The 25613-nt window shown below is 43.5% G+C and overlaps 1 protein-coding gene and 1 long non-coding RNA gene across 6 annotated transcripts in view; one reads left to right on the top strand and one right to left on the bottom strand.

Annotated features, from left to right (window-relative positions):
• Positions 1-25613, top strand: part of LOC139746316 (uncharacterized) — a 146326-nt gene that overhangs the window by 93564 nt on the left and 27149 nt on the right. Inside the window, exons 4-5 of one of the 2 annotated variants that reach the window (XR_011712133.1) lie at positions 11572-11792; positions 17396-17611. This is a non-coding gene — a long non-coding RNA (uncharacterized lncRNA). The remainder of the gene's footprint in view (positions 1-11571; positions 11793-17395; positions 17612-25613) is intronic. The other variant, XR_011712134.1, reaches the window with a different exon arrangement.
• Positions 24881-25613, bottom strand: part of LOC139746315 (uncharacterized) — a 174368-nt gene continuing 173635 nt past the window's right edge. For all 4 annotated transcript variants that reach the window (XM_071657442.1, XM_071657444.1, XM_071657441.1 and 1 more), the window contains one exon: positions 24881-25609. In XM_071657442.1, coding sequence (XP_071513543.1) covers positions 25464-25609 — 146 coding nt within the window. In that variant the 3' untranslated portion in view covers positions 24881-25463. The remainder of the gene's footprint in view (positions 25610-25613) is intronic.

Raw genomic sequence — 25613 nt, 5'->3', positions numbered from 1 at the left:
CACCATCCCCCGCCCCCCGTCCCCACACACCTGACCCAGCTCCATCTCGACGCTTGTAGTCCCGCGCAGCTTATCTGGTGACACGACGCTAAAAAGCTTTTAGGAGAGAGAGAGAGAGAGAGAGAGAGAGAGAGAGAGAGAGAGAGAGAGAGAGAGAGAGCAGCTGGGTCGCAGGAGTCGAGGGGGTCACATTCCACTCCCAACACAATGACGGGGGAGGGGGGGGGGGGGCTTCCTTCCTCAACCCTTTATATTCCCCAGGGAATATCCGGGGCTCGTTGACACACACACACACACACACACACACACACACACGACAATGACACGTAAGGATATGTGTGTGTGTGTGTGTGTGTGTGTGTGTGTGTGTGTGTGTGTGTGTGTGTGTGTGATACGTGGATAGAGTTGTCCACCCGTGTTGCTTCGTCTGGTGTAAACACTCACACTAGCCTAAGCCAGGTTCCCACTTGTCGATCGGAACTCCCTGAGGGAAGGATGAACGCCTAGGCTGGCTGTGGGCCGATTGACGCACCCAGGATTCGATACGCGGCCGTCAGTCATGGTCAGCGACGCTAAACACGGCACTACACTATAGAGGTCCGTGTGTGTGTGTGTGTGTGTGTGTGTGTGTGTGTGCGCGCCTAATGGTGAGAACGCAGTCCATAAAAATGTAATTACGTTCTTATAATCTCCCCTTTCTCTTAACGGGTACCTTTCCCCTAGCCACACATCCCAGTTCACTAAGACATCCCAGCTCCATAATTCTCCCAGCTCACGACCCCCCCCACCCCCTGCCTCCATGCACCTCCCAGCTCACGACTCCCCTACCTCCATGCATCTCTCAGTTCACGAGCCCCCTACCTCCATGCACCTCCCAGCTCACGACCTCCTTGCTACTCCTAGCTCACAGACCTGCAGCATGCCTGATATCACGATCATTTCCTCCTCTCAGCTCAGGTCAACACCAGGTGCATGAACCTCTCCCAGAGCACATGGAGGATAGACCGTAAAACCCTCTCTCAGCTCACACTTAAAAGCAGACCTAAAAGCTCCCAGCTCACGCTTAAGGGGAAACCCACAACCTTCTCCCAGCGCACGCGTAAGACACGCCTTCAACCTCCTCCCAGCGATCAAATGACCCCCAGAACCCCCCCCCCCCCCCATGACCCCCCCACAAACGGGTGAAACGGTTTCCTGTTGAAGTTCTGGCGTTTCCGGCGCCGTGAACGGCTCCAGGAAAGGCACCTGTTGGACCCGCCCCGTTAACCTGTTGTTCCCGTTGGTAACCCGTTGCCTCTTATGAACCCTTTGTCATCTTGGACTTAAATGACTCTCAGAAAAATCAACAGTGCCTTTTTTTTAAACTGCCAGTTACAGTACCATCACCAATCGATCACCTCCTATTAACCTATTGATCACCTCCCCTCCTTCCCCTCTCCATTGACCTAACGTAGGAAAACGTCAGCATAAAGGTCACTTACGCCTTTTAAACCACGGGCTCAGCCAATCACAGTCCTCTCGCTATGATTTGAGAGGATCTACAATGATTCAAGCTTTCAAGTATTTTTCTTCAGTTATTGTGTGTCGCATTAATGGATTCAAGGATACGTTATTGTTTGTACAGGTCTTTTACACACACACACACACACACACACACACACACACACACACATATATATATATATATATATATGTGTGTGTGTGTGTGTGTGTGTATAATTGTATATTTAGATTATTACATTTGTCAACTATTCATTTGCTGCTTATGTATTACGTATGTATCCCCTCGCTGAAGGATTACGAGTTATTTTCCATGATAGAAGCGTTTAGATTTTACTTAAATTCTAATACAAAAATAAAAAATCCTGCGATATTTTGCATTTTTTTTTCTCAGGTTGGTGTATTTCGTTCAACAACCTTTGTATAACGAACATTATCATGCCATTAAGTTGTTCAGTGATTTCATAACATCTTTCTGATAATTGGCATCGAATTTATTGGGTATCTGTGGGTTAGAGGAGGCATTATAAAGTATTTTCTGTCGTTATTTTAAGTCGAGGCGCGCTCGATCATATTTAAATTCTGAGATTTTTTTTTCCGGAGAAATATATTTACGTCAGAACCTCTGTGTATGAGGAATATTTTTCCTGCTGAATACGAATCCGGGGAATTGGGATATTGTGTGGCCGTCCGCATGACCTGTGGTTACGTCGTTAAATGATGGTCATTTTTAAAAGATTTTATGATGTCTCGCGTCGTATGTGTAGGGTATCTATCGGCTGGGGGAGGAATTTTGAGATGTTTTCCAATAATCATTTCATGTGTAGAGATCGTGTGTGGGTGAGGGAGGTGGTTGGGTGTCTCTCAGGGAGAGTGTGAAGTGGCGAGGTGGGAGAGTGTGAGAGAGGGAGCGTGGGAGAGTGTCAGGGAGGGTCGAGCGCGTAATCTGTCAGGGAGTGACCTACCGGCTTTGTGGAGCTGCTGTCAAAACACCTTCCCTCACACACACACACACACACACACACTCTCTCTCTCTCTCTCTCTCTCTCTCTCTCTCTCTCTCTCTCTCTCTCTCTCTCTCTCTCTCTCTCTCTATCTATCTCTCTCTCTCTCTCTCTCTCTCTCTCTCTACCAGGAACATTATCTGTACGTCCGAAAGAGCAATTGATGAAAATAACCAAACCTATCATATATCTTTTTTGTATACATTCTTCACTAACAAAAGCTTTTACAGTTCAATGTACAATGTTGGTTGTAAGACTATGGTGTCATTCATTAAAGTTGTGTGTTGTATAGATGTGTGAAGTGGTTACGTGTGATGTAGCAAGTGTGGACTGGACAGGTATGAAGGGAAGAGTTATTTATGGAACAGATATGGGGACCCACGAGTGTTGAACTCCCTCCCCGCACAGTACAAGAGATGGGGCCCCCCCACGAGTGTTGAACTCCCTCCCCGTACAGTACAAGAGATGGGGCCCCCCACAAGTGTAGAACTCCCCGTACAATAATAATAGGTAATTACTTTCCTAAAGGTGCTGAATAATTGTAGCCTAATCCTTGATAAATTAGTAATTACCAAAGAATTCATTTATCTTGCGCATTCAGATATTTTCGAAATCCATCTCGTATTTTATTGCGTTAAGGAATCGAAGAACCCAGTCTTTTCTCGCCCACCATCGGCCAAGGTGCTCAACGCATTACCACGCGGACAGATTATGGTAATTTGTCTGCTGCCGCTGTGATTTTAATATTTACGAGCCCGCGAAGACTACGCTTGTTACCGGCGGCAGCAGCAGCAGCAGCAGGAAGCTCAGGCAAGAGGCCGGTAGGACACCAGTGGCCCGACGATAATTGTGTGTAATGAGACAATTGCCTCGGACGGATTGACGCAGATGTAAACAAACTCTCCTTCTCATCCGCCACGCTCCCAGCGGCTTTCGTTCGCATACCCCAACATCATCCAGGACCAATTCTGAGAGTTTCTCGTTTATTTGAAGTATATCTTCATATAATATGGCTTTAATGCCGTTGATATTATATTTTTACGTTACCCAGAGGAAAGGCTTCGATGATTAGAGAGCAAGTGTTGAGAAATACGCAGGTAGATTCGTCTGTAGAGGAATGGAAAGAGGAACGGAACGGAACGCTCCCAAGGCTTCGGACTCACTGGGATGCAAATGGTGGTCTTCGGTGTAATTTATGGGGTGTGGGGATTGTGGGGGGGAGGGGCGAAGTCCACGCCCTGGGCAGCGTCGGGTCCTCGACACGTTACTCCACGCTTCATCCCATCTGGTTAACACATTCTCGCGTATCATGTGGGATTCAAAACCTCAGTAAGAAAGATGAAAGAAAGTAAGAAAGATGTACATTATTTTGTTCATTAGTTTGTCATACAGAATATTTGGGAGTCATGCAAAACGTTTAGGCTTCCTTCATGTACTTTAAAAGTCATGTACAAAACGTTCGTCATACAAAAAATAAGTACGAGTCACATGAATATTTTAGGTTTCCCTAGGTTTTTTTTAACTCGCAAAAAAAAAAAAAAACGTTCAGGCCATGACAAAACGTGTATATAAGTGACGTAAGGCACCATAAACAAACGTCTGGAGATGCATGACATGGGCTTTGATACCCTGAAACGCTTATGAAACACGAGCGTGTGGTCAAGAGGGTCAGAAACCCTCCGAAACCCGGCCAGATGTGGGCCAGTGTTGGGCCCAAAAGGGTCAGATGTATACACTATCTCTCTGTCTCTCCCTCGGGTCAATTATGTTCAGCCAGACTCTCTTACTCACCCGATCGGTGTTTGCCCAACTGGGCCATCTTAACAAGGCCCAGATGTGCGTCAGCGTTTGGCCAGGAGGCCCCCCCCCCCCCACTGGCCCGGGCCAGCTGGGGCCAGCACGTGACAGTAAACAGTGTCAGCTGATCAGGTCAACACACAAAGAGTGTAAACAAACCCAGACGGTGTCGTGTGGTGGCGCCACCTGCTGCTTCATAGCCTCTCTCTCTCTCTCTCTCTCTCTCTCTCTCTCTCTCTCTCTCTCTCTCTCTCTCTCTCTCTCTCTCTCCGCAACCTGTTTTGTCTTGTTTTTCTTTCTTATTTCTTCTTTCCTTTCTTTTCTACATTTTGTCCTTCTTTTCTTTCTGCTCCTTTTCCACCTCTACCCCGACGTCTTTTGTAAAAAAGAAAAAACAATGAATCAAAACTTCCGAACACCTTGTTCCTCTACAAGAGAGAGAGAGAGAGAAAGAGAGAGAGAGAGAGAGAGCGAGAGAGAGAGAGAGAGAGAGAGAGAGAGAGAGAGAGAGGAGGGATCACGGGGGAATTTCATTGGCATACTCCCCTTCCATCGCCAGACGCAGGTGAGACAAGGCGTGTCTTGTTCTTAGCCCACACCACTGCGGCATGAAAAGGGGGTAGGAGGAGTTGGGAGGAGGGGAGTTGATACGACCATATCTTGTGCTCAGCCCAAACCGTGACGCTTGGAGCTAAGGCACTCGTGTCTTGTGCTCAGCCCACGCCACCGACTCGTTGGGTTAGTATCTGATGCAGGAGTAGTGTCTGCGGTGAGGTACAGAGGGCGTTCATCGGGGGGGTAGATGGGGGAGGGGGAGCCTGAGGTGAGGGGACGGTGGCCACGGAGCAGGTTTAAGGCACAGAGGGTGACTTGGGGTTACGTAAGGAGGGAGCTAAAACAGGAGGGGAGAAATAGGTGTGAGGGTGGAGGGTGGGTGGACGAGGGGAGAACATGACTTCAAATGCTGTAGGGAGCAACATATGAGAGTCTGACCTCAGAGGAAAATGGTATTTAGAAATAGGATGGGGTTTGGGAGGTTGGGGGTAGGGGTTGGTGAAGGGAGGTTGAGCCACTGAGGGAAGCTGAGTAGAAAAGGGAGGGGGGGGGGGGGTTAAGGGCAAGAATAGACGCCTGGGAAGGAAGTCATGTCCGGGGATGGAGCAGCCATTTGACCTTATCTTGGCCTTACAGGAGAGAGAGAGAGAGAGAGAGAGAGAGAGAGAGAGAGAGAGAGAGAGAGAGGGCAGTAGGCTGGCCTGGCCCACACGATGCTCTTTAAAAACCCTTGACAAATGTCACGCTGGAAATAGAGGGAGCGTTGATGAGGTCGGGAGACAAGACACCTGGAGAAGGCTCGCCGACCGGGATGCGAGATAGGCTCATGGCCTCCTGCAGGCGACCTCGTGTGTTCCTAGACGCCTGCAGGAATGAGAGAGAGAGAGAGAGAGAGAGAGAGAGAGAGAGAGAGAGAGAGAGAGAGAGAGAGAGAGAGAGAGAGAGAGAGATGGGGGGGGGGGGAATTTAGACGCGGCCTCTAGGAATGGTCGTACTCGAAAGTCACAAGAGCTTTTCACGAGCGAATTACTGAACCAGCCGAACGAGACGCGTGTCAACCACGGGTTCATTCGCAACGTTGGCATTGGACTCCTACTTTCTGCCTTGCTCGTTGTTATTCCTCTTCCCGTGTGGCTTCTTCCTCTTCTTCCCTTGCCCTTACCAGCCTTTCACAGGACATGAGACAGGCGCGGCCGCTCACCATCCCAGCAGAGGGGGTCCCTAGACATGAAGCGTCCCATTCGAAGCACCGACCGGGCGTCTGGCCGTAACTCGAGTCGGGCTTCGGAATCTTTCCCCTTATCACCCGCTCAACTGCGGCAACAGGACACCGCTCAAGGGAGTCATTCACCCACACCCACACTTGATGAAATGACCCTTTGACCCCGACCGTGCGACCTTTCGTCCATACACACACACACACACACACACACACACACACACACACACACACGCACAGGTGTATATGTCAAGGCTGGTGCTCATGACGGCTTGACCTTACCATGATGCTCTCCATGACTTCCCTACTGACGAACACACACACACACACACACACACAACGCAGAGAGACACAGCCACAACACAGACACACACACGCAGGCATAACACAGACACATACACCACTGAACGCTGAGTTAAGGTATAATTAGGGCGGGTAATTATCTCCTAACTATGACACCATTATTCGTCTGTTTTAAAGTTAGTAAAGTTAAGGACTGGGTGAGTGAACGTCCCTCACAAAGGCTGCTTTTATCGCTAGGTCCACAGGAGAGCTGGAAACACATCCCATGATAAGTAATAAAGGTAATTATTTTTATCGCAGTGTTGTGATGTATGGATACTACCTAAATCTCACCCACTGGAACTAGAAACATATTAGATAATTGTGGCAATTTCTTTTTTTTTTTTTTGTTGTGGTATTAACGTGTTGGGCAACACATCTTCCTTGGAATGATAAATTACTTGTGGTTAGTAATAACCAGCGGTGAATATAAAGAATAAGTCACGTAATGAAGTATTGATTTTGATCAATAAATGAAAGGATAAGTCAGCCTAGTAAGACTCATTTGCATACATGTCATGTGTGTCATCGAATTGGAAAAGAGGAAGACATTCGGCGCTGGTTTACGAAATCCTCGAGAGTATCTGTGACACCGGGAACCACCCGGGTTGGAATCCCGAATGTGCGTCCGAAGTGCTTTCCCCTTCTCTCTTCCATAGCTCTCCCTCCCTCACCCCCCCCCCCCCCCACCACTCACACACACACACACACACACACACACACACTGAAGAGCCATACACGGAGAGTGAGAAAGTGTATGGTCATCAGAGTTAACCTCACACACCTGAAGATGGTGTTCAAATCAAACGGTGGGTTATGGCTTGATGTTGAAGACCTTAATCCCCCACCTGGCAGTTCGTAGGCCTAAACAACACCCACCATATAAACCAAGGCCTACCCCCCCTCCCTCCCCTCCTCCCACATATAAACCAACCTGCCAGCGATGATGAACAGTTTATTTCGTTGTTCTGTGTACGTCGATGGCTAAGGCTGAGAACCTCATATCCCCAGCGTCGTCCACACACAAGTATTTTGTGTGTTCGTACCGGAAGATGAGTCAGACTGGAGGTCTCTCTCTCTCTCTCTCTCTCTCTCTCTCTCTCTCTCTCTCTCTCTCTCTCTCTCTCTCTCTCTCTCTCTCACTCACTTGAGACTTAAATCCTGGATGCTGAATTCCATCCGCTAAGTCCATCGCCGCGGCATTGGTAGAAAAACCTGGTATGCGGGTGGCCTACAACGAAAGCCCTGGGCCTGCGCAGACGCCAGGGGCCTCCTTGTGCGCACGATGGCGCCCAGCCATCTCGACTTACGGAGGGAGGGATCCCCTCCCGCAGGATTTTATGTTTTTTCTCACGTCCTCTGCAGGAATTTCGAACACGCGTCGGTGTGTTTCGTAAGTTGCAGATGCCCCAGCCAAGGGGAGGGACTGCGTCTTCATCTCCTCCTCCTCATCATCTTCCTCCTCCTCCTCCACCTCCTCCTCCTCCTCCTCTTCCTCCTGTATCAACATTCCACCACAGTCGTGTGATGATGATCTCGCTTCCGACTTTAAATACATATGTTTTTTGCATATCATTAGAGAGGCTTCACTACGACTGTATACTACACACACCATTTGGAGAGGCTTCAGTATAACTATATACAACACACACCATTTGGAGAGGCTTCAATATAACTATATACAACACACACCATTTGGAGAGGCTTCAGTATAACTATATACAACACACACCATTTGGAGAGGCTTTAGTTTAACTATATACAACACACACCATTTGGAGAGGCTTCAGTATAACTATATACAACACACACCATTTGGAGAGGCTTCAGTATAACTATATACAACACACACCATTTGGAGAGGCTTCAGTATAACTATATACAACACACACCATTTGGAGAGGCTTCAGTATAACTATATACAACTCACACCATTTGGAGAGGCTTCAGTATAACTATATACAACACACACCATTTGGAGAGGCTTCAGTATAACTATATACAACACACACCATTTGGAGAGGCTTCTGTGTAATAACGTATCCGGCCAGACAAATTGTGTAAGCATTCAGACTTCACCAGCGCCGGAGTGAACCGTCTGTGCATGTTGATCAGATCAGCCCAGACCTTGTGTCTGGATGAGCATATCCGTCCTAGTAAAGTACTAGTTTTGTACCTAGACGAGTAACCTAATTTGGTATGGTATTCCTAGATGATACCAACATGTTCTAGATTGTCTTGTTACCGTCTATATTGATCTGTGTTTAGATCAGGATAATGTTGCTGTCCTCCAGCAGATGACCTGGTCATAGACCATCAGGTCGAGTGTTATCTGCCCTTCCCATGTACTGTCCTCCAGCCGGTGACCTGGTCATAGACCATCAGGTCGGGTGTTATCTGTCCTTCCCATGTACTCTCCTCCAGCAGGTGACCTGGTCATAGACCATCAGGTCTGGTGTTATCTGTCCTTCCCATGTACTCTCCTCCAGCAGGTGACCTGGTCATAGACCATCAGGTCGGGTGTTATCTGTCCTTCCCATGTACTCTCCTCCAGCAGGTGACCTGGTCATAGACCATCAGGTCGGGTGTTATCTGTCCTTCCCATGTACTCTCCTCCAGCAGGTGACCTGGTCATAGACCATCAGGTCGGGTGTTATCTGTCCTTCCCATGTACTCTCCTCCAGCAGGTGACCTGGTCATAGACCATCAGGTCGGGTGTTATCTGTCCTTCCCATGTACTCTCCTCCAGCAGGTGACCTGGTCATAGACCATCAGGTCGGGTGTTATCTGTCCTTCCCATGTACTCTCCTCCAGCAGATGACCTGATCATAGACCATCAGGTCGGGTGTTATCTGTCCTTCCCATGTACTCTCCTCCAGCAGGTGACCTGGTCATAGACCATCAGGTCGGGTGTTATCTGTCCTTCCCATGTACTGTCCTCCAGCAGGTGACCTGGTCATAGACCATCAGGTCGGGTGTTATCTGTCCTTCCCATGTACTGTCCTCCAGCAGATGACCTGGTCATAGACCATCAGGTCGGGTGTTATCTGTCCTTCCCATGTACTCTCCTCCAGCAGGTGACCTGATCATAGACCATCAGGTCGGGTGTTATCTGTCCTTCCCATGTACTCTCCTCCAGCAGGTGACCTGGTGATAGACCATCAGGTCGGGTGTTATCTGTCCTTCCCATGTACTCTCCTCCAGCAGATGACCTGGTCATAGACCATCAGGTCGGGTGTTATCTGTCCTTCCCATGTACTCTCCTCCAGCAGGTGACCTGGTCATAGACCATCAGGTCGGGTGTTATCTGTCCTTCCCATGTATTACGCTGCGTCGATGAACACGTCTGGCTGCTTCATCATTGAAACAAATGCTCCCTGTTGATCATATCATTATGCTCGCGGTAAACATGCTCATTTTTCCCTAGGGGAGCATACCAGCCTGGGAGGAGCCTAGCGACATACTGACATATTTGAGCATACCAGCGGATCACATCAACCCATGTAAAGCATCATGTTCCGTGTGGCGTTAGCACGGAACACGGGAGTGGAAATGTCAAGTACACTCTCTCGGTCTCCGTCCGTAGCCGTTCCGCGTGGACCTGTTCCGTTCCCCAGGGTCCACTCCAGAGTCTCAGAGGCACAGGAAGGAATGCACCCAGGATGTTCCCACGTACGATAGGGGGGGGGGCTACCTCCCGTGGAAGGGAAGGGGGCGACCATGTCTACCCTGACTACCATACTGACTCACCCCTCCAGAAAAGCCCTTAACTCAAAATTTTTTTCTTTTTTTATCAGTGACTCATATAACATTGTGACACCACTCATAAACCTGCAGACCTCCGTGAACCATCACTGTGGCTTTTTCTTGGGGTAGGGGATTGCACAGGGGGACGACACGACGAGGAGGAGTCGAACCAGTGCACCTCTTTTTTGAAGTGTTTTGCGTAGAGAAGGAGGAGGCAGGGGGCAGCCTGCATGGCTGGCTTGAGCAGTAGCAGCAGCAGACGCCTCCTCCTCCTCCTCCTCCTCCTCCTCCTCCTCCGACAAGAATACATCATCCACCTGCCGTAACACGGCCCCGGGGGTGTGTGGGTGGGTGGGTGTGTGTATGTGTGAGGGGGAGACTCACTCACTCACTCTCTCCAGGCTATCTTCGTCAGCCTCCTGTGCGTGCCGAACAGGTGGTGGCTTCTCCTCCTCCGTCCATCGTATCAGTCCTTAACAACACCACAGATGTGTGTGTTTCCTTCCTTAAATTAACCCGTCGGTGTCAAGGCACGTGCCAAGGTTGGGTATGAGTTTCGAAGGTTTATGATATATTCATTTCCCCCAAAACACAGGACGAGAAGAAGGTCTTTATATACGATCGCGCCCAGCGATCGATCGCTCACAGGTTCTTGTAAGACGCATGAAACTTGTCTATCGTCATCATTCGTATATGAGGTTAATAGACGGTCATGCACCCACCGCACGGCATATCAGGGGTCATTAAAGACGCCAATTCGAGGTCGCTGTGGACGTCGGGTCAACACGATCCTAGCGTTTTGCAACCGAATCACGCACTCGCAGGCGCGCGCGTTCGATCCCTTGCTTAATGGAGGCTTCACAGTGACTCGCCTTCAACCATTTTGTTAAATGGCATTCAGACCCTCTTCAGGTATTCCCCTCGCGCGGTGGCATAATCCCATTTGAACGTGGGTTTGAATATGCATGTCGACTCGGCCAGGATTCGAACCGAGGGTCAACGAAACGAGCGTGGACGGTCCATGTTCGAAAGCGTCCAAGCGACTTAAGAATGAAGCCTTTACCTCCTGTTGATATGATGTGTTATGGTGTTAATGATAGAAGTTATTATATATAACATACTGGATTCTAATGATATTTAGCATTTTACCTAATTATTAATTCATCTCATGTCATGTCTGCTTTATTTATTGACATCACGTGATTATATATATATATATATATATATATATATATATATATATATATATATATATATATATATATATATATATATATTCCTATGAGTCTCCTTGCGCGTTAGCGAGGTAGCGCAAGGAAACAGACGAGAGAATGGCCCAAACCACCCACATACACATTATTGTATTTGCTTACTCATCTGTCGTATATCATCATATTTTCTTTCTAGGAAAATGTGATATTGCCGAGACTCGAAATGTGAAGATTAATCATCCGATGACAGTTAGCGTAATTAGCGGAGAAAACAGGAAAAGGGATGTGTCCGAAACTCGACGGGAAAGTGAAAAAAAAAAAAAAACTGTGGTGGGTGTGTGTGTGTGTGTATGGAGGGCGCTGTGGTCGACGCTAATGACAGAGAAAAAAAGTCATCCGATTTCTCTACTTTCGAAGGTAAGACTACTCAAGATGTGTTACTGAGAGAGAGAGAGAGAGAGAGAGAGAGAGAGAGAGAGAGAGAGAGAGAGAGAGAGAGAGAGAGGGTAGGTAAGTGGAATAGGCTTTAGTTGGTCGGCCCAAGGTAAGGGTAACGGTTAGTTAGGTAAGGATGGGTACGTTAGGGTAATAGTGGAAGCTACCGCGTATTTGGGATTACCTTTCACACATGTGGGTAAGGGTATATGTCATATCCATAATGGAGATTACATTTGGTATTTAAGAGTTCCACGTCAGGTTAGACACAGAAGAGAGAAAAAATATATATATTTATGTGCCATAACATTTAACAGGTGTTGTTCTTTTAAACTGTAGGGTTAAAGGGGAAAGCACTTACAGAGGCGGAACACGGAACGAACGGGCAGAGGTTAGCAAGCAGGCGCGGAACACCTAAGGTGAGGTGGCGCCAGGAGGAGTCAGTCTGCTTATCCCGCGGTCCTAGTGCACGGTGCTCTTACGCCTTTATTACGCTGACAACAGGCAGAGAGAGAGAGAGAGAGAGAGAGAGAGAGAGAGAGAGAGAGAGAGAGAGAGAGAGAGAGAGAGAGAATCCTCACCTCACGTTGTGAAGCACCAGCGCGGGCCCCTCCCTCGGGTGTAAAAGAGTCGGTGCCACACAAGGACTTCCTGGTCCAGTCATCACTGGGACGATGCTGGAAATAACACCAAATAATCCCACGGTCAGAGGGAGCCGCTGTTGTAAGGCTTAGATAAAACACCCAGAGAGAAACCCTTTGTGGTTTGTCCAAAAGCCTTTACCATAACTATAACCTCGAGTTAGTATGATTATATATATATATATATATATATATATATATATATATATATATATATATATATATATATATATATATTGATGAGAACTGCTATTGACGTTTGTGTGAATAAATTGTACATTTCCTTTTCCATAGCCAGAGGTTGAACCATTATGTGACATTCATTTTTTTCATTCATTTCAAGCTAAAAGTTTGTTTTCTAAATTGTTTCTTACATTTTTCATATGTATATATATATGTATGTGTGTGTGTGTGTGTATGTGCATGTGTGTGTGTGTGTGAGTATATGTATATATATATGTATATTATCCCTGGGGATAGGGGTGAAAGAATACTTCCCACGTATTCCTCGCGTGTCGTAGAAAGCGACTAGAGGGGACGGGAGCGGGGGGCCGGAAATCCTCCCCTCCTTGTATTAACTTTCTAAAATGGGAAACAGAAGAAGGAGTCACGCGGGGAGTGATCATCCTCCTCGAAGGCTCAGAGTGGGGTGCCTAAATGTGTGTGGATGTAACCAAGATGTGAAAAAAGGAGAGATAGGTAGTATGTTTGAGGAAAGGAACCTGGATGTTTTGGCTCTGAGTGAAACGAAGCTCAAGGGTAAAGGGGAAGAGTGGTTTGGAAATGTCTGGGGAGTGAAGTCAGGGGTTAGTGAGAGGACAAGAGCAAGGGAAGGAGTAGCAATACTCATGAAACAGGAGTTGTGGGAGTATGTGATAGAATGTAAGAAAGTAAATTCTCGATTAATATGGGTAAAATTGAAAGTTGATGGAGAGAGGTGGGTGATTATTGGTGCATATGCACCTGGGCATGAGAAGAAAGATCATGAGAGGCAAGTGTTTTGGGAGCAGCTAAATGGGTGTGTTAGCGGTTTTGATGCACGAGACCGGGTTATAGTGATGGGTGATTTGAATGCGAAGGTGAGTAATGTGGCAGTTGAGGGAATAATTGGTATGCATGGGGTGTTCAGTGTTGTAAATGGAAATGGTGAAGAGCTTGTAGATTTATGTGCTGAAAAAGGACTGATGATTGGGAATACCTGGTTTAAAAAGCGAGATATACATAAGTATACTTATGTAAGTAGGAGAGATGGCCAGAGAGCGTTATTGGATTACGTGTTAATTGACAGGCGTGCGAAAGAGAGACTTTTGGATGTTAATGTGCTGAGAGGTGCAACTGGAGGGATGTCTGATCATTATCTTGTGGAGGCTAAGGTGAAGATTAGTATGGGTTTTCAGAAAAGAGGAGTGAATGTTGGGGTGAAGAAGGTGGTGAGAGTAAGTGAGCTTGGGAAGGAGACCTGTGTGGGGAAGTACCAGGAGAGACTGTGTACAGAATGGAAAAAGGTGAGAACAATGGAAGTAAGGGGAGTGGGGGATGAATGGGATGTATTTAGGGAATCAGTGATGGATTGCGCAAAAGATGCTTGTGGCATGAGAAGAGTGGGAGGTGGGCTGTTTAGAAAGGGTAGTGAGTGGTGGGATGAAGAAGTAAGAGTATTAGTGAAAGAGAAGAGAGAGGCATTTGGACGATTTTTGCAGGGAAAAAATGCATTTGAGTGGGAGAAGTATAAAAGAAAGAGACAGGAGGTCAAGAGAAAGGTGCAAGAGGTGAAAAAAAGGGCAAATGAGAGTTGGGGTGAGAGACTATCAGTAAATTTTAGGGAGAATAAAAAGATGTTCTGGAAGGAGGTAAATAGGGTGCGTAAGACAAGGGAGCAAATGGGAACTTCAGTGAAGGGCGTAAATGGGGAGGTGATAACAAGTAGCGGTGATGTGAGAAGGAGATGGAATGAGTATTTTGAAGGTTTGTTGAATGTGTCTGATGACAGAGTGGCAGATATAGGGTGTTTTGGTCGAGGTGGTGTGCAAAGTGAGAGGGTTAGGGAAAATGATTTGGTAAACAGAGAAGAGGTAGTAAAAGCTTTGCGGAAGATGAAAGCCGGCAAGGCAGCAGGTTTGGATGGCATTGCAGTGGAATTTATTAAGAAAGGGGGTGACTGTATTGTTGACTGGTTGGTAAGGTTATTTAATGTATGTATGACTCATGGTGAGGTGCCTGAGGATTGGCGGAATGCGTGCATAGTGCCATTGTACAAAGGCAAAGGGGATAAGAGTGAGTGCTCAAATTACAGAGGTATAAGTTTGTTGAGTATTCCTGGTAAATTATATGGGAGGGTATTGATTGAGAGGGTGAAGGCATGTACAGAGCATCAGATTGGGGAAGAGCAGTGCGGTTTCAGAAGTGGTAGAGGATGTGTGGATCAGGTGTTTGCTTTGAAGAATGTATGTGAGAAATACTTAGAAAAGCAAATGGATTTGTATGTAGCATTTATGGATCTGGAGAAGGCATATGATAGAGTTGATAGAGATGCTCTGTGGAAGGTATTAAGAATATATGGTGTGGGAGGCAAGTTGTTAGAAGCAGTGAAAAGTTTTTATCGAGGATGTAAGGCATGTGTACGTGTAGGAAGAGAGGAAAGTGATTGGTTCTCAGTGAATGTAGGTTTGCGGCAGGGGTGTGTGATGTCTCCATGGTTGTTTAATTTGTTTATGGATGGGGTTGTTAGGGAGGTAAATGCAAGAGTCCTGGAAAGAGGGGCAAGTATGAAGTCTGTTGGGGATGAGAGAGCTTGGGAAGTGAGTCAGTTGTTGTTCGCTGATGATACAGCGCTGGTGGCTGATTCATGTGAGAAACTGCAGAAGCTGGTGACTGAGTTTGGTAAAGTGTGTGGAAGAAGAAAGTTGAGAGTAAATGTGAATAAGAGCAAGGTTATTAGGTACAGTAGGGGTGAGGGTCAAGTCAATTGGGAGGTGAGTTTGAATGGAGAAAAACTGGAGGAAGTGAAGTGTTTTAGATATCTGGGAGTGGATCTGTCAGCGGATGGAACCATGGAAGCGGAAGTGGATCATAGGGTGGGGGAGGGGGCGAAAATTTTGGGAGCCTTGAAAAATGTGTGGAAGTCGAGAACATTATCTCGGAAAGCAAAAATGGGTATGTTTGAGGGAATAGTGGTTCCAACAATGTTGTATGGTTGCGAGGCGTGGGCTATGGATAGAGATGTGCGCAGGAGGATGGATGTGCTGGAAATGAGATGTTTGAGGACAATGTGTGGTGTGAGGTGGTTTGATCGAGTAAGTAACGTAAGGGTAAGAGAGAGGTGTGGAAATAAAAAGAGCGTGGTTGAGAGAGCAGAAGAGGGTGTTTTGAAATGGTTTGGGCACATGGAGAGAATGAGTGAGGAGAGATTGACCAAGAGGATATATGTGTCGGAGGTGGAGGGAACGAGGAGAAGAGGGAGACCAAATTGGAGGTGGAAAGATGGAGTGAAAAAGATTTTGTGTGATCGGGGCCTGAACATGCAGGAGGGTGAAAGGAGGGCAAGAAATAGAGTGAATTGGAGTCATGTGGTATACAGGGGTTGACGTGCTGTCAGTGGATTGAAGCAAGGCATGTGAAGCGTCTGGGGTAAACCATGGAAAGCTGTGTAGGTATGTATATTTGCGTGTGTGGACGTGTGTATGTACATGTGTATGGGGGGGGGGGGGGTTGGGCCATTTCTTTCGTCTGTTTCCTTGCGCTACCTCGCAAACGCGGGAGACAGCGACAAAGTATAAAAAAAAAAAAAAAAAAAAAAAAAATATATATATATATATATATGTACATAGTTTGTGACGGGTTATACAGTATGCACGATTTGTATGACTTATTGTATGACGTACAGTTTCTTATATATTATACAGTAAGCATGATTTATAGATTACCTGTCCTGGCTGTATTTAATATGGAGTTTAGCGATTTGTCATTGGTGTACAGTAAGAACTGGACTATGTATATTACACAGTAAAGCTTAAAGTCCATTGATAAGCTTGTATAGCTTAGAAAGTATAGCTTAGCTTGTCTATAATGGTGCGGTAAAGCTTAGCTGAGATTGTCTAGTATTGCACAGTAAGGCTTAACTTGCATACGATAGTATTAAGCAATACTATCATATATAAGTTAAGCATGCTTAACAAATACCATTTACAATTGCACAGCGTAGTTAAAGCAAGCATAGCCTAGTCACCATGTATTATTTCAAAGTGTAAAAGCCAACATTACGGTGGTGTTTATTATGGCAGTGTAACTCACTGTGTTTATAATGAAATAGGTTAGCTTAACAATCACCGCTCTGACTATTTAACTATTGCTCATTATAGTCAGCCTTATTATGACTGTACATTATAGCCTATGTAATGATATTACAGTATAGCTTAAGTTTAGCGTATATGGTACTTTCAACGGTACCAGCTTGTCGGCAAAATACCCATCACGTAACCAATATGGTAGACGATAAACGATTTTATCCATGTGATTGTTTCTCCTAAGCTACAAACTGTCTCACGTTTAATGCATGAGGGACTTATAGCACAGTTGTTGTGCACGCTAATTTCGACCTTAAGGGTAAGGGTAGACGGGACATTGTGCCTCATAAAGAACTCGTCTTACCGCTTGATTGCGCGGCTACGGACTCGTCACTTGTTTATAGTTGGCAAGGTCGTGTCATCTATGATTGGCGTGTCATGTCAGTCACCTCTTGTACCTTGAAGGGTGCTGTTGTTACTAGATGGGTGGACGCCTTAAACCTATTTCTTCTGTGATAGAATCGTTTTCGTTACGAGAAAATAGTGACTAGATATGTTTTATATCATTGGATGGAAGAAGACATGGGAATAGAGCGTGAATTAGCGGTGGACTGAAGTTATTAACAATATGTGTGATGTTCAACCGTTTTTCTACGTACAGTGTTGACGGAAGTGGAATATAACCCCCCCACCACCACCACCCACGCCAAGTTCATGGTTATCTGCAACGGAAGCAGTTGCAGTCGAGTTCCTGCAACAGGTGAACCAAGTAAACTAGAACGGAAGCACAAGAGAGAGAGACGAAATCCATTGTTGTGTGAACAAGCTCCGTACCGGGTCGTGAAAACATAACATGGCGGCTCCTACCTAACCTTTGGTAAGTAGCAATATTTAAATAAATTTTTTCGTTAATGTAGTTTGGTGCATGGTAGCTCCATGGCTTAGAGAAATGAAGTGCATGTGCATTTGTAAGTGATTTATTGGATATATATATATATATATATATATATATATATATATATATACACACACACAAACCTCCAACATCCAGGATCGAACCCGGGACTATGCACTTTGTTCGTTTATATATATATATATATATATATATATATATAATGTAAGTGATTTTAAAAACGTGAGGTAATCGTAAACTATCAATAAACGCCATTTAACGAACTTTTGTCGAGATTAAACTATCGCCAGATTCAGTGGCATATCTAGGGTATGGCAGGTAGGGCAGTTGCCCTGGGCGCCACTCAACAGGTTTGTTTTTCGACATATGCTACCCTGTTGACATTTTTAACGGTTTGGTTTTGTGATATAAAAAAGAAACTTACTTTTCAACTATAGTAAATATTTTGCTACTGTCAGTTGCATTACCGCTTCTACGTTAGATTTTGCTCAAATAAGCCTTTAAGAGTTTTTATGAATTTAATATTGGCCTGACTCTTCAACAGTTTATAATTACAAAGTATATATTTTTATATGCATCCACTGTATGTACATTTTTAATCAAGCCAGGGGCGCAATTTCAATGCTTGCCATAGGCGCTATTTCCCCCCTTGAATAGTTAGGGGTATTCTTTAGCTCAAGATACTTTTTGTTTCAAAGCTGAAAGATAAGATATTCAAACACTTCTATACTTGAAATAATCATGGAAAATATATCATAATGCTCTCATTTACCGATACACACTCATTAAATACGATGCAATGTAGCAGAAATATTTTAAAACTTCATTTAACAGCTTAATTAAGTGTCATTAAGAGGACTTAACGTAATTTTAACACCATATTTGTATTCACCATTAGAAATACTTGTAATGAGTTTTTAAAGGAAATCTTATTTTCTGAGAAAAATACCTGCCATATCTAGGGTAGGGTAGGCGCCACTCAAACTGGTTTGTTTTTTGACATATGCTACCCGATTAAAATTTTTAACGATTTGGTCTTGTGAGATAAAAAAGAAACTCGCCTACTTTTCAACTATAGTAATATTTTGCTGGTAGCACTTGCATTACCGCCTCTACGTTATAATTTTGATAAAATAAATGTTTAAGAGTTTATATAGATTTAAGTTTGGCCTAACTCTTCAACAGTTTATGATTACACTCTATGTATTTTTATGTACATCCACTGTATGTACATTTTGAATCAAGCCAGGGGCGCAATTTCTGTGCTTGCCTTAGGCGCCAATTCCCCTGGATACGCCCCTGACCGTTTGTGCGTTTCACTTTAAGATGTGTAGAACAAGTTCATCAAGGTTCATTCATATATAGGTTTAAAGATAATTGACGTAGTAAATACATGGCTATTTTTTTCTCGTTTTAATGGTATGTAATTATCTGCCATCACTGAGTAGAGGATTAAGTGGGGGGAAATAGAGATTTGGGAGGACAGGGAATAGGATACGTTCGCGTAAGAATTTTAAGAATTGAAGTAGAAATTCGTATTATCGTATTAAGCTGCATACTGTTAGCCATCGTTTGACACGGAATGCATAACGATAGACAGATGAGATAAACAGGTAAAATAATGCACGGTGTATTTCTTGTGAAGAGGTAACACTGAAAAAAAACATTAGTAATCCAGTTGTCCCAAATATGGCACGCGGTGGTCTAGGCTTTGTGTTTGTTTGGTTGGCTAGCCAGTGTTTTACCCAGCAGATCATCGATAATGTGTGGAAATTAGTAGATTTTCATGGTAGCTTCCGTAATATAGTGTCTCATTAATGACGTGTAATTTGTTAATGGAATATGGGTTATTTAAAAGGACATTGTGATGATGACTTGAGAAGGATGATATGTGTTATGCTTTTTCACTTTTTTCTCTCTCCATTTGTTAGCGATACCGTAGGTTGATGTAGACTTAAGAAATTCGTGTAATCAAAAGTGATATAAAATTCACCAATGGACGAAGCAGTTATGTCTGATGAAAAGCTTCCAAGGCAATTTATCTTAACACGTATAGTGATTTGATCTATTGTTTGGCCACACGCCATTCCTTGACGCCATATGCATTCATCAGTTCTCATGATTGATTATAGTAATTTAAGAAAACTGGTTTTGATCATTTTTTATTGTTGCAGTTCTGTTTTGCTGTCGTAATTATATGTATTCCTATGAGTCCACGGGGAAAATATATATATTATATGTATATTACTATGCACCCACTGGAGCCCTTGAGCTAGTCATTGTTTTGTATCATTTGTGTAGTTATTTGAAACCTCAGAGAGACGCATTCTTTGCTTCTCAGTTGCCCTCATTATGCTGGAGTTTGCATGCACACAAACTTTATGATTTATATTATGAGGTTTAGATTGTTTTACAATTTCCTCGGTACAGTATTATAGTGTGTAAGATTATGCATATTAATATTACAGCTCTCACGCAATACCCGTTTCATCATTAATATTCGATTACTTATGTATGTCAAACCCAGCAGTATCCTAGCTGTTACACAACGCATTCTGGTCTGTTTATCTTGGTATCTTATCAAAACGCACTGCGTTTTATTTTACTTGGTTCTTTTTGCATAGTTCTGCTCACTTTACACGGGTTCTGTAAACTTTCCTTGACATGCCTAGCTCAGGTGTGTATCAGGTGTGTACGCCATATGTGTGTGGCACGTCATGCCTATCGACTTGCGACGTGGTCATTTGGCCAGAAGTCATTACGAGCAAGTATGTAGGCTTTCATGGTTGCCCATCACGTTGCAAGGCCGGTCTTATATGGCCTTCTTTATGTCCTACGTCATTGCAAGGCCAGATGTTAGACTCTTGACAGATGTAATTTATCTTTGATAATTGCAGCTCGTAAACTAATATATTTTATTATATTACTGTGGGCTGCGTTTTCTTAGTTCTTGGCAAGGAAGTACCCAGTAAGGTAGAGCTACAGTAGAGTGGGACGTTTTCTAGCAATTTCATGGTCCTTCCTAGCAATCTGTTGTGTTCAAGCTCATACGTCCATTGTACTTGTAATCATTTTCTCTAAGTTGGCCCAGTGCCAGCAGTGTGTTTTGGGTGACCAAAGACGATAAGATGATAAGATTCGGGAATTTTAGTATACATTTTATAAAGTTATTCAGGTATTTTAGTATATATCTCATGAAATGTATTGAGGGTAGCATGTTTATAAGTAGCCCCTGTTCTGTAAACAGACTGACACGTCTCTTCAAGGCTTGTTGCATGTGTATATGCTGGGAATATATCTTAACCTTAGAACGTTTCGCTGCTTCTCTTACATGTGTCGTGACGGGCAGCTTGAATTATGAGACCTCCTTTGGTCATGTTAAATAAGGTAAATATATTTAGACAATTCACATCGCAAGAAAGGCGATAGAAGAATAAAAGGTTAAAAGGTTCAGGATGGAGTCGATTACTGACGAGCGTTCGTCAGACTTTGAACAATGTTGCAGTTTTCTTTATTTTTCCCAACTGCACGTTCGTAAACAGGTATTGTATAGACCATATTGTACACCTTGAGAGTAATACTATGGCCACAGGCTAGGCACCGTCGTGCTCAAGGGTCGTCGTGTCGTGATCATTGACTTCCGGGCAGTGTAACGTGTCCCCTACCAGTAGTATTGTGGTGTTGCCTGCGTCCTGTGTGGTTACGTATGAGTGGAGTCTCATCCTGAAGGATGGACTCATGTGGTGGGAAGTTCGTCACTGCAATCACTGATTCATCCCTTCCTCAGCCCGTACTCACTTCCCCAGTGAGTCGTAGCCTAGGGAGGTCTAGGGGTCATTCGCTTGGCTAAGGGAGATAACCGCTCGGCCAAGAGGAATAACCTCTCAGGAAGTTACTGGGTCTGCACAGGGTGATATGTCTCGCCGTAGGGAGATGACCGGTCGCCGTAAGGTGATAATCGCCCGGTTAAGGGAGACGATCGTACGACTAAGGGAGCGCCGACACGTCTGTCCTCCCTACTCCGACACCTGCTGGTGAAGCTGTATGCTAGAAACGCCGACGAAAGGCGTTAATATACTCCCTTGGAATGAATGGGTCCCCCACGCTGAGCAGGTGAGCCGTTTGGAGTGAATGCACCCCCTCACCCTGACTCACCACCGCTGGTGAGTAAACTGGCCGGATGGATGTGCGCCGCTGTTGGCTCAGTGTGGTAGGGGAGAGGGAGTGAGGAGTAGCCTGACTCACCATTACTTCCCCTTTACGACGGACGATCGCCCATGACTGTCACGTCTTAGCGGCGCGTCCCCGACGCATTTCGTGACGTCTGTCCCCATGTTTCATGTGCTTAGCTTAGGAAGGGGGCAGTCCATGGGCGCCGCGCCTTCCTGGAGACCTGTGCTCCCTCGCTGTACATTCTCCAGATCCTTATTCAAAAGGTTAAGGAGTACATTTAATGATATATTAAGCAAAATAGGGAAAAAATAAGAAAAAGTGTAAGATAACTTTTTTTTTTTAAGATTTTTGACGTGTTTGCGAATAATCTCAGTGTTCTGCATATTATGCTGAGTAAGAATGTGGTGTTTGAATACTGCATTTCTCTTCACAAGTTATCAGCCTTTGGTTGGAATCATGACTTGTGAATATACATAAGAAATGCTAATTTCACAATGTTAAATTTTTGGTCGTATCATTCAGGATGTTGGATTACATCTCAAACAGAATTTCAGATTCTATTATAAAAGTTTGGTGTAAAATCCCAAATGTGGGATTCACCCTCCTGATTGGGATATGGCATCTGTGTAGATGTATTTCACCAAATGATTAAGAGCTACGATCTCGCTACTTGGTTCAACATATTGTTTTAGTACAAGTTTACTTATTGTCATCTTCAGTTAAAGTCCTTGTGGAGCTGGCATTTTGAAACTTGGAAACATTTAAGGCCATTCAGAGGTGGAGTGTCGTGTATATCATTATTTGGTTTTTATAATCTTAACTTTTAAGCTCAGGGTCAAGTATGTGTACTGTCTATGAACTTCAGTTCTTCACAGATTTCTTATTTGGAGGCATATCTTTACGAAATCTGGAATGCATGATATTATGGCATGATGATGGAATTTTGCCTTGTGATCATTAGGTTCTCGTGACCAAGGCCTTTCAAACCCATGTCAAAAGAGCAAAAACCTTTTCTGGGCCATAAAGTTGGTATGTGTTTATAAAACTTAGCACATAAGACCGCCTTTATCATGTAAAGTTAGTGTGTTTACAAACGATAATAAGGACCTCTCGCATTATAAACCTTTGTAAGGTCAGGTATAATCTAAAAACCTTGCATGGTCAGTGTAACTGCCACATATATATGTATGTCATACCGTTGCTGGTCTAGTTCAGGAAGGGGAGACAGATTCCAGTATCACCAAAACATTTTGTGCCACTCTGGCTAACCTTTGCAATGATCAGATATTATTTCTCCAGGGTTAATGACAACACTAATGTGGCAAAATTAGATCCAGATCCATGTAAAGGATGTTGAGTAGCACTTCTAATTGTATTTTAAAGAACATCTTAAGACTCAGAACAACAATATTTAGCAGAGACATAAGTTCATACATTGCCTTGCCTTTTGGGCAAGCCATTAACTTCCCTTAATGTTTAAAATGTCATTGTATTGCATATTCATGGTACTCCTTTTGGACACCTTTGATTTTATTCAAAACCGGTGTGTGTGCTAATCATAATGCTGAATATGGATCTGGCAACATTGAAATGTTGCGTATTAGTGTTATTAACCTTTGGAGTAATTAAAAGGGCTAAAAACAGTGATTTGGCAGTGGATTAGTATTTGATATTTCTAGACAGTAGGAGTAAGTAGCAAATTTTAGCAAATTTTTTGACACTTGTGTAAGATATTATGTGTACTACTGATGATGTTGGCATGTAAAATGTTAGTGACTGAATACTGTAATCATGTTGCACACCTCACATCCTTACTTTGGATGTAGAACACCTCCTGGGATGAGACTGTAAGTATAGCCTTAGCTTAAACCCATTGAAAAATATGCAGAAGTAGTCTTATATTTTAGTTTTGTTTGGTATGTCATTCTATGCCTCTGATCATGCTGAATAAGGATCTGGTGTCTACAGCTTGTATTTCAAGTAATTGGTAGTGTTATAAACCTATAATGACATTGAAATGGTGTTAACAGTTATGATCTGGCATCATTCAGGTTTTAGGCATCAGATTCTTCATTTTGGATGTTGATTACCACATCACATTACATGTTAATGAAAGTAGTAGTGAAAAATGTAGGAATCCTTACTTTATTTTGGACACCTTTGATTTTATTCAAAACCTCTTTGTGTGTGCTGGTAATAATGCTGAACATGGATCTGACATCTGTTTTATTACCACATTAAGATTATTAACCGTGCAGTAATTAAACTTAATTGCTCAGGGGTTGATGAGAAAGCTAATGTGGCGTAAGTCAAGTTATAGACCCCAGATCCTTCAGGATGTTTACTTATGTTCTGTGTAATAACCAATTTGAACAAATTACTGGGTAGAGATGCCCATGATGTGCCTGATGAAATTTTCAAAGACATCTTTAGATGCAGAAAAATATGTAGAACTCTTTTTAAACATTATTTACTCTATTTGATTTTGCTTAATGTTTTAAATGTTATTCATACTGCAGAGTAAAGATCTGGTGTCTAAATATTGTACTGTTAGCCTACTTAGTAAATATTTGCTTCTCAAATAATTACACTATCAAGGTATTGACTGATTAATGAAGCCAATTTGATGTGATATACCAGAGATCCATATTCAGTATGCTGAATTCCCCTTTGGATAATATTATTACTAAACAAAATGTAAAGGTAAGTCCAACAGTAAATTGTTTGCAGTTTCCAGTGTTTATATATTTCATGTTTCATGATGGATGTTGTCCATGGATATGCCATCTTGAATTGGTGAGAAACCACTGATTTTTATTTCTTTATGGGGTAACTTAGACGGACTGTTCAATATGAATAGCATCAGCCATAGGATTTTTAACAAATTGATCACCGTTTGTTATGCGATAATTTCAGTTTAACTGTCTGTATATTTCCTCGAAAGATGTTCAAGACTCTGCTAAGAACTGTGCATTGACAGATTTCATGATCATATCTTAATGTAGTATCATCATTGAGATATCTTAGTCTTCACAGAGGTGAAAATATTGAAAGTAAACAAACTTTTTAAAATTTATTTAGTAAAGAAGCATTTTACATCTATATCACATGGGGCTATGATCACTATAATAAAGAATAATATGGTTGGCAAAAGAAACAAATTATCTATTTTTATATAACTGTACAAGAAACGAAATTGAATGTTCCTTTAAAACAAAGAACAAAAAAAAAAATTACTGCTTTGGAATTGGAAGTTAAGAAAGAAACACTTACGCTCTATGGACTAGGAAGGAAGCTGATTAACAGCTTTAAGAGGATCTTATGTTGAGCTAAGTGTATACGAGTTTTTATAAAGACTTTATGTACAAATATAACAAACTTAAAGGAAGGATGTGGGTTACCCGAGAACTTAAAAGTGTTTAAATACATTTATGTGTATTTAACATATAAGTAATAGGTGTGGAATATGATCAGTCCTTTGTATTGCCGTCCTTCACACCTTGAATAATAATAAAAAAAATTCCTTCTTCAGGTTTATATTACAAATGTCTGAGCTGCCTTCACTTCTGTGAGAAACGTGACAGCCACATAGGGAATCTAATGCAGGTGTCCCAGGATTATTTTTTATATGTATTTTTTTTCTTTACTGGGCAGCAGCCAGCTTCTTCTTGCGTCTCCGGCCAATGTGAAGAACAACCTTGCCCTGCTTGATTTCTTTAAAGGCTTGAATGGCATCCTTATGAGAACTCCCATGAAGAGGTTTTCCGTTGATGGCCAAGATCTCATCACCTGC

The sequence above is a fragment of the Panulirus ornatus genome, chromosome 64 (genome assembly GCF_036320965.1).
Source record: "Panulirus ornatus isolate Po-2019 chromosome 64, ASM3632096v1, whole genome shotgun sequence".
Taxonomy (NCBI): Eukaryota; Metazoa; Arthropoda; class Malacostraca; order Decapoda; family Palinuridae; genus Panulirus; species Panulirus ornatus.
The sequence above is the reverse complement of the archived record's forward strand: the minus strand, read 5'-3'. Positions and strand labels throughout refer to the sequence as shown.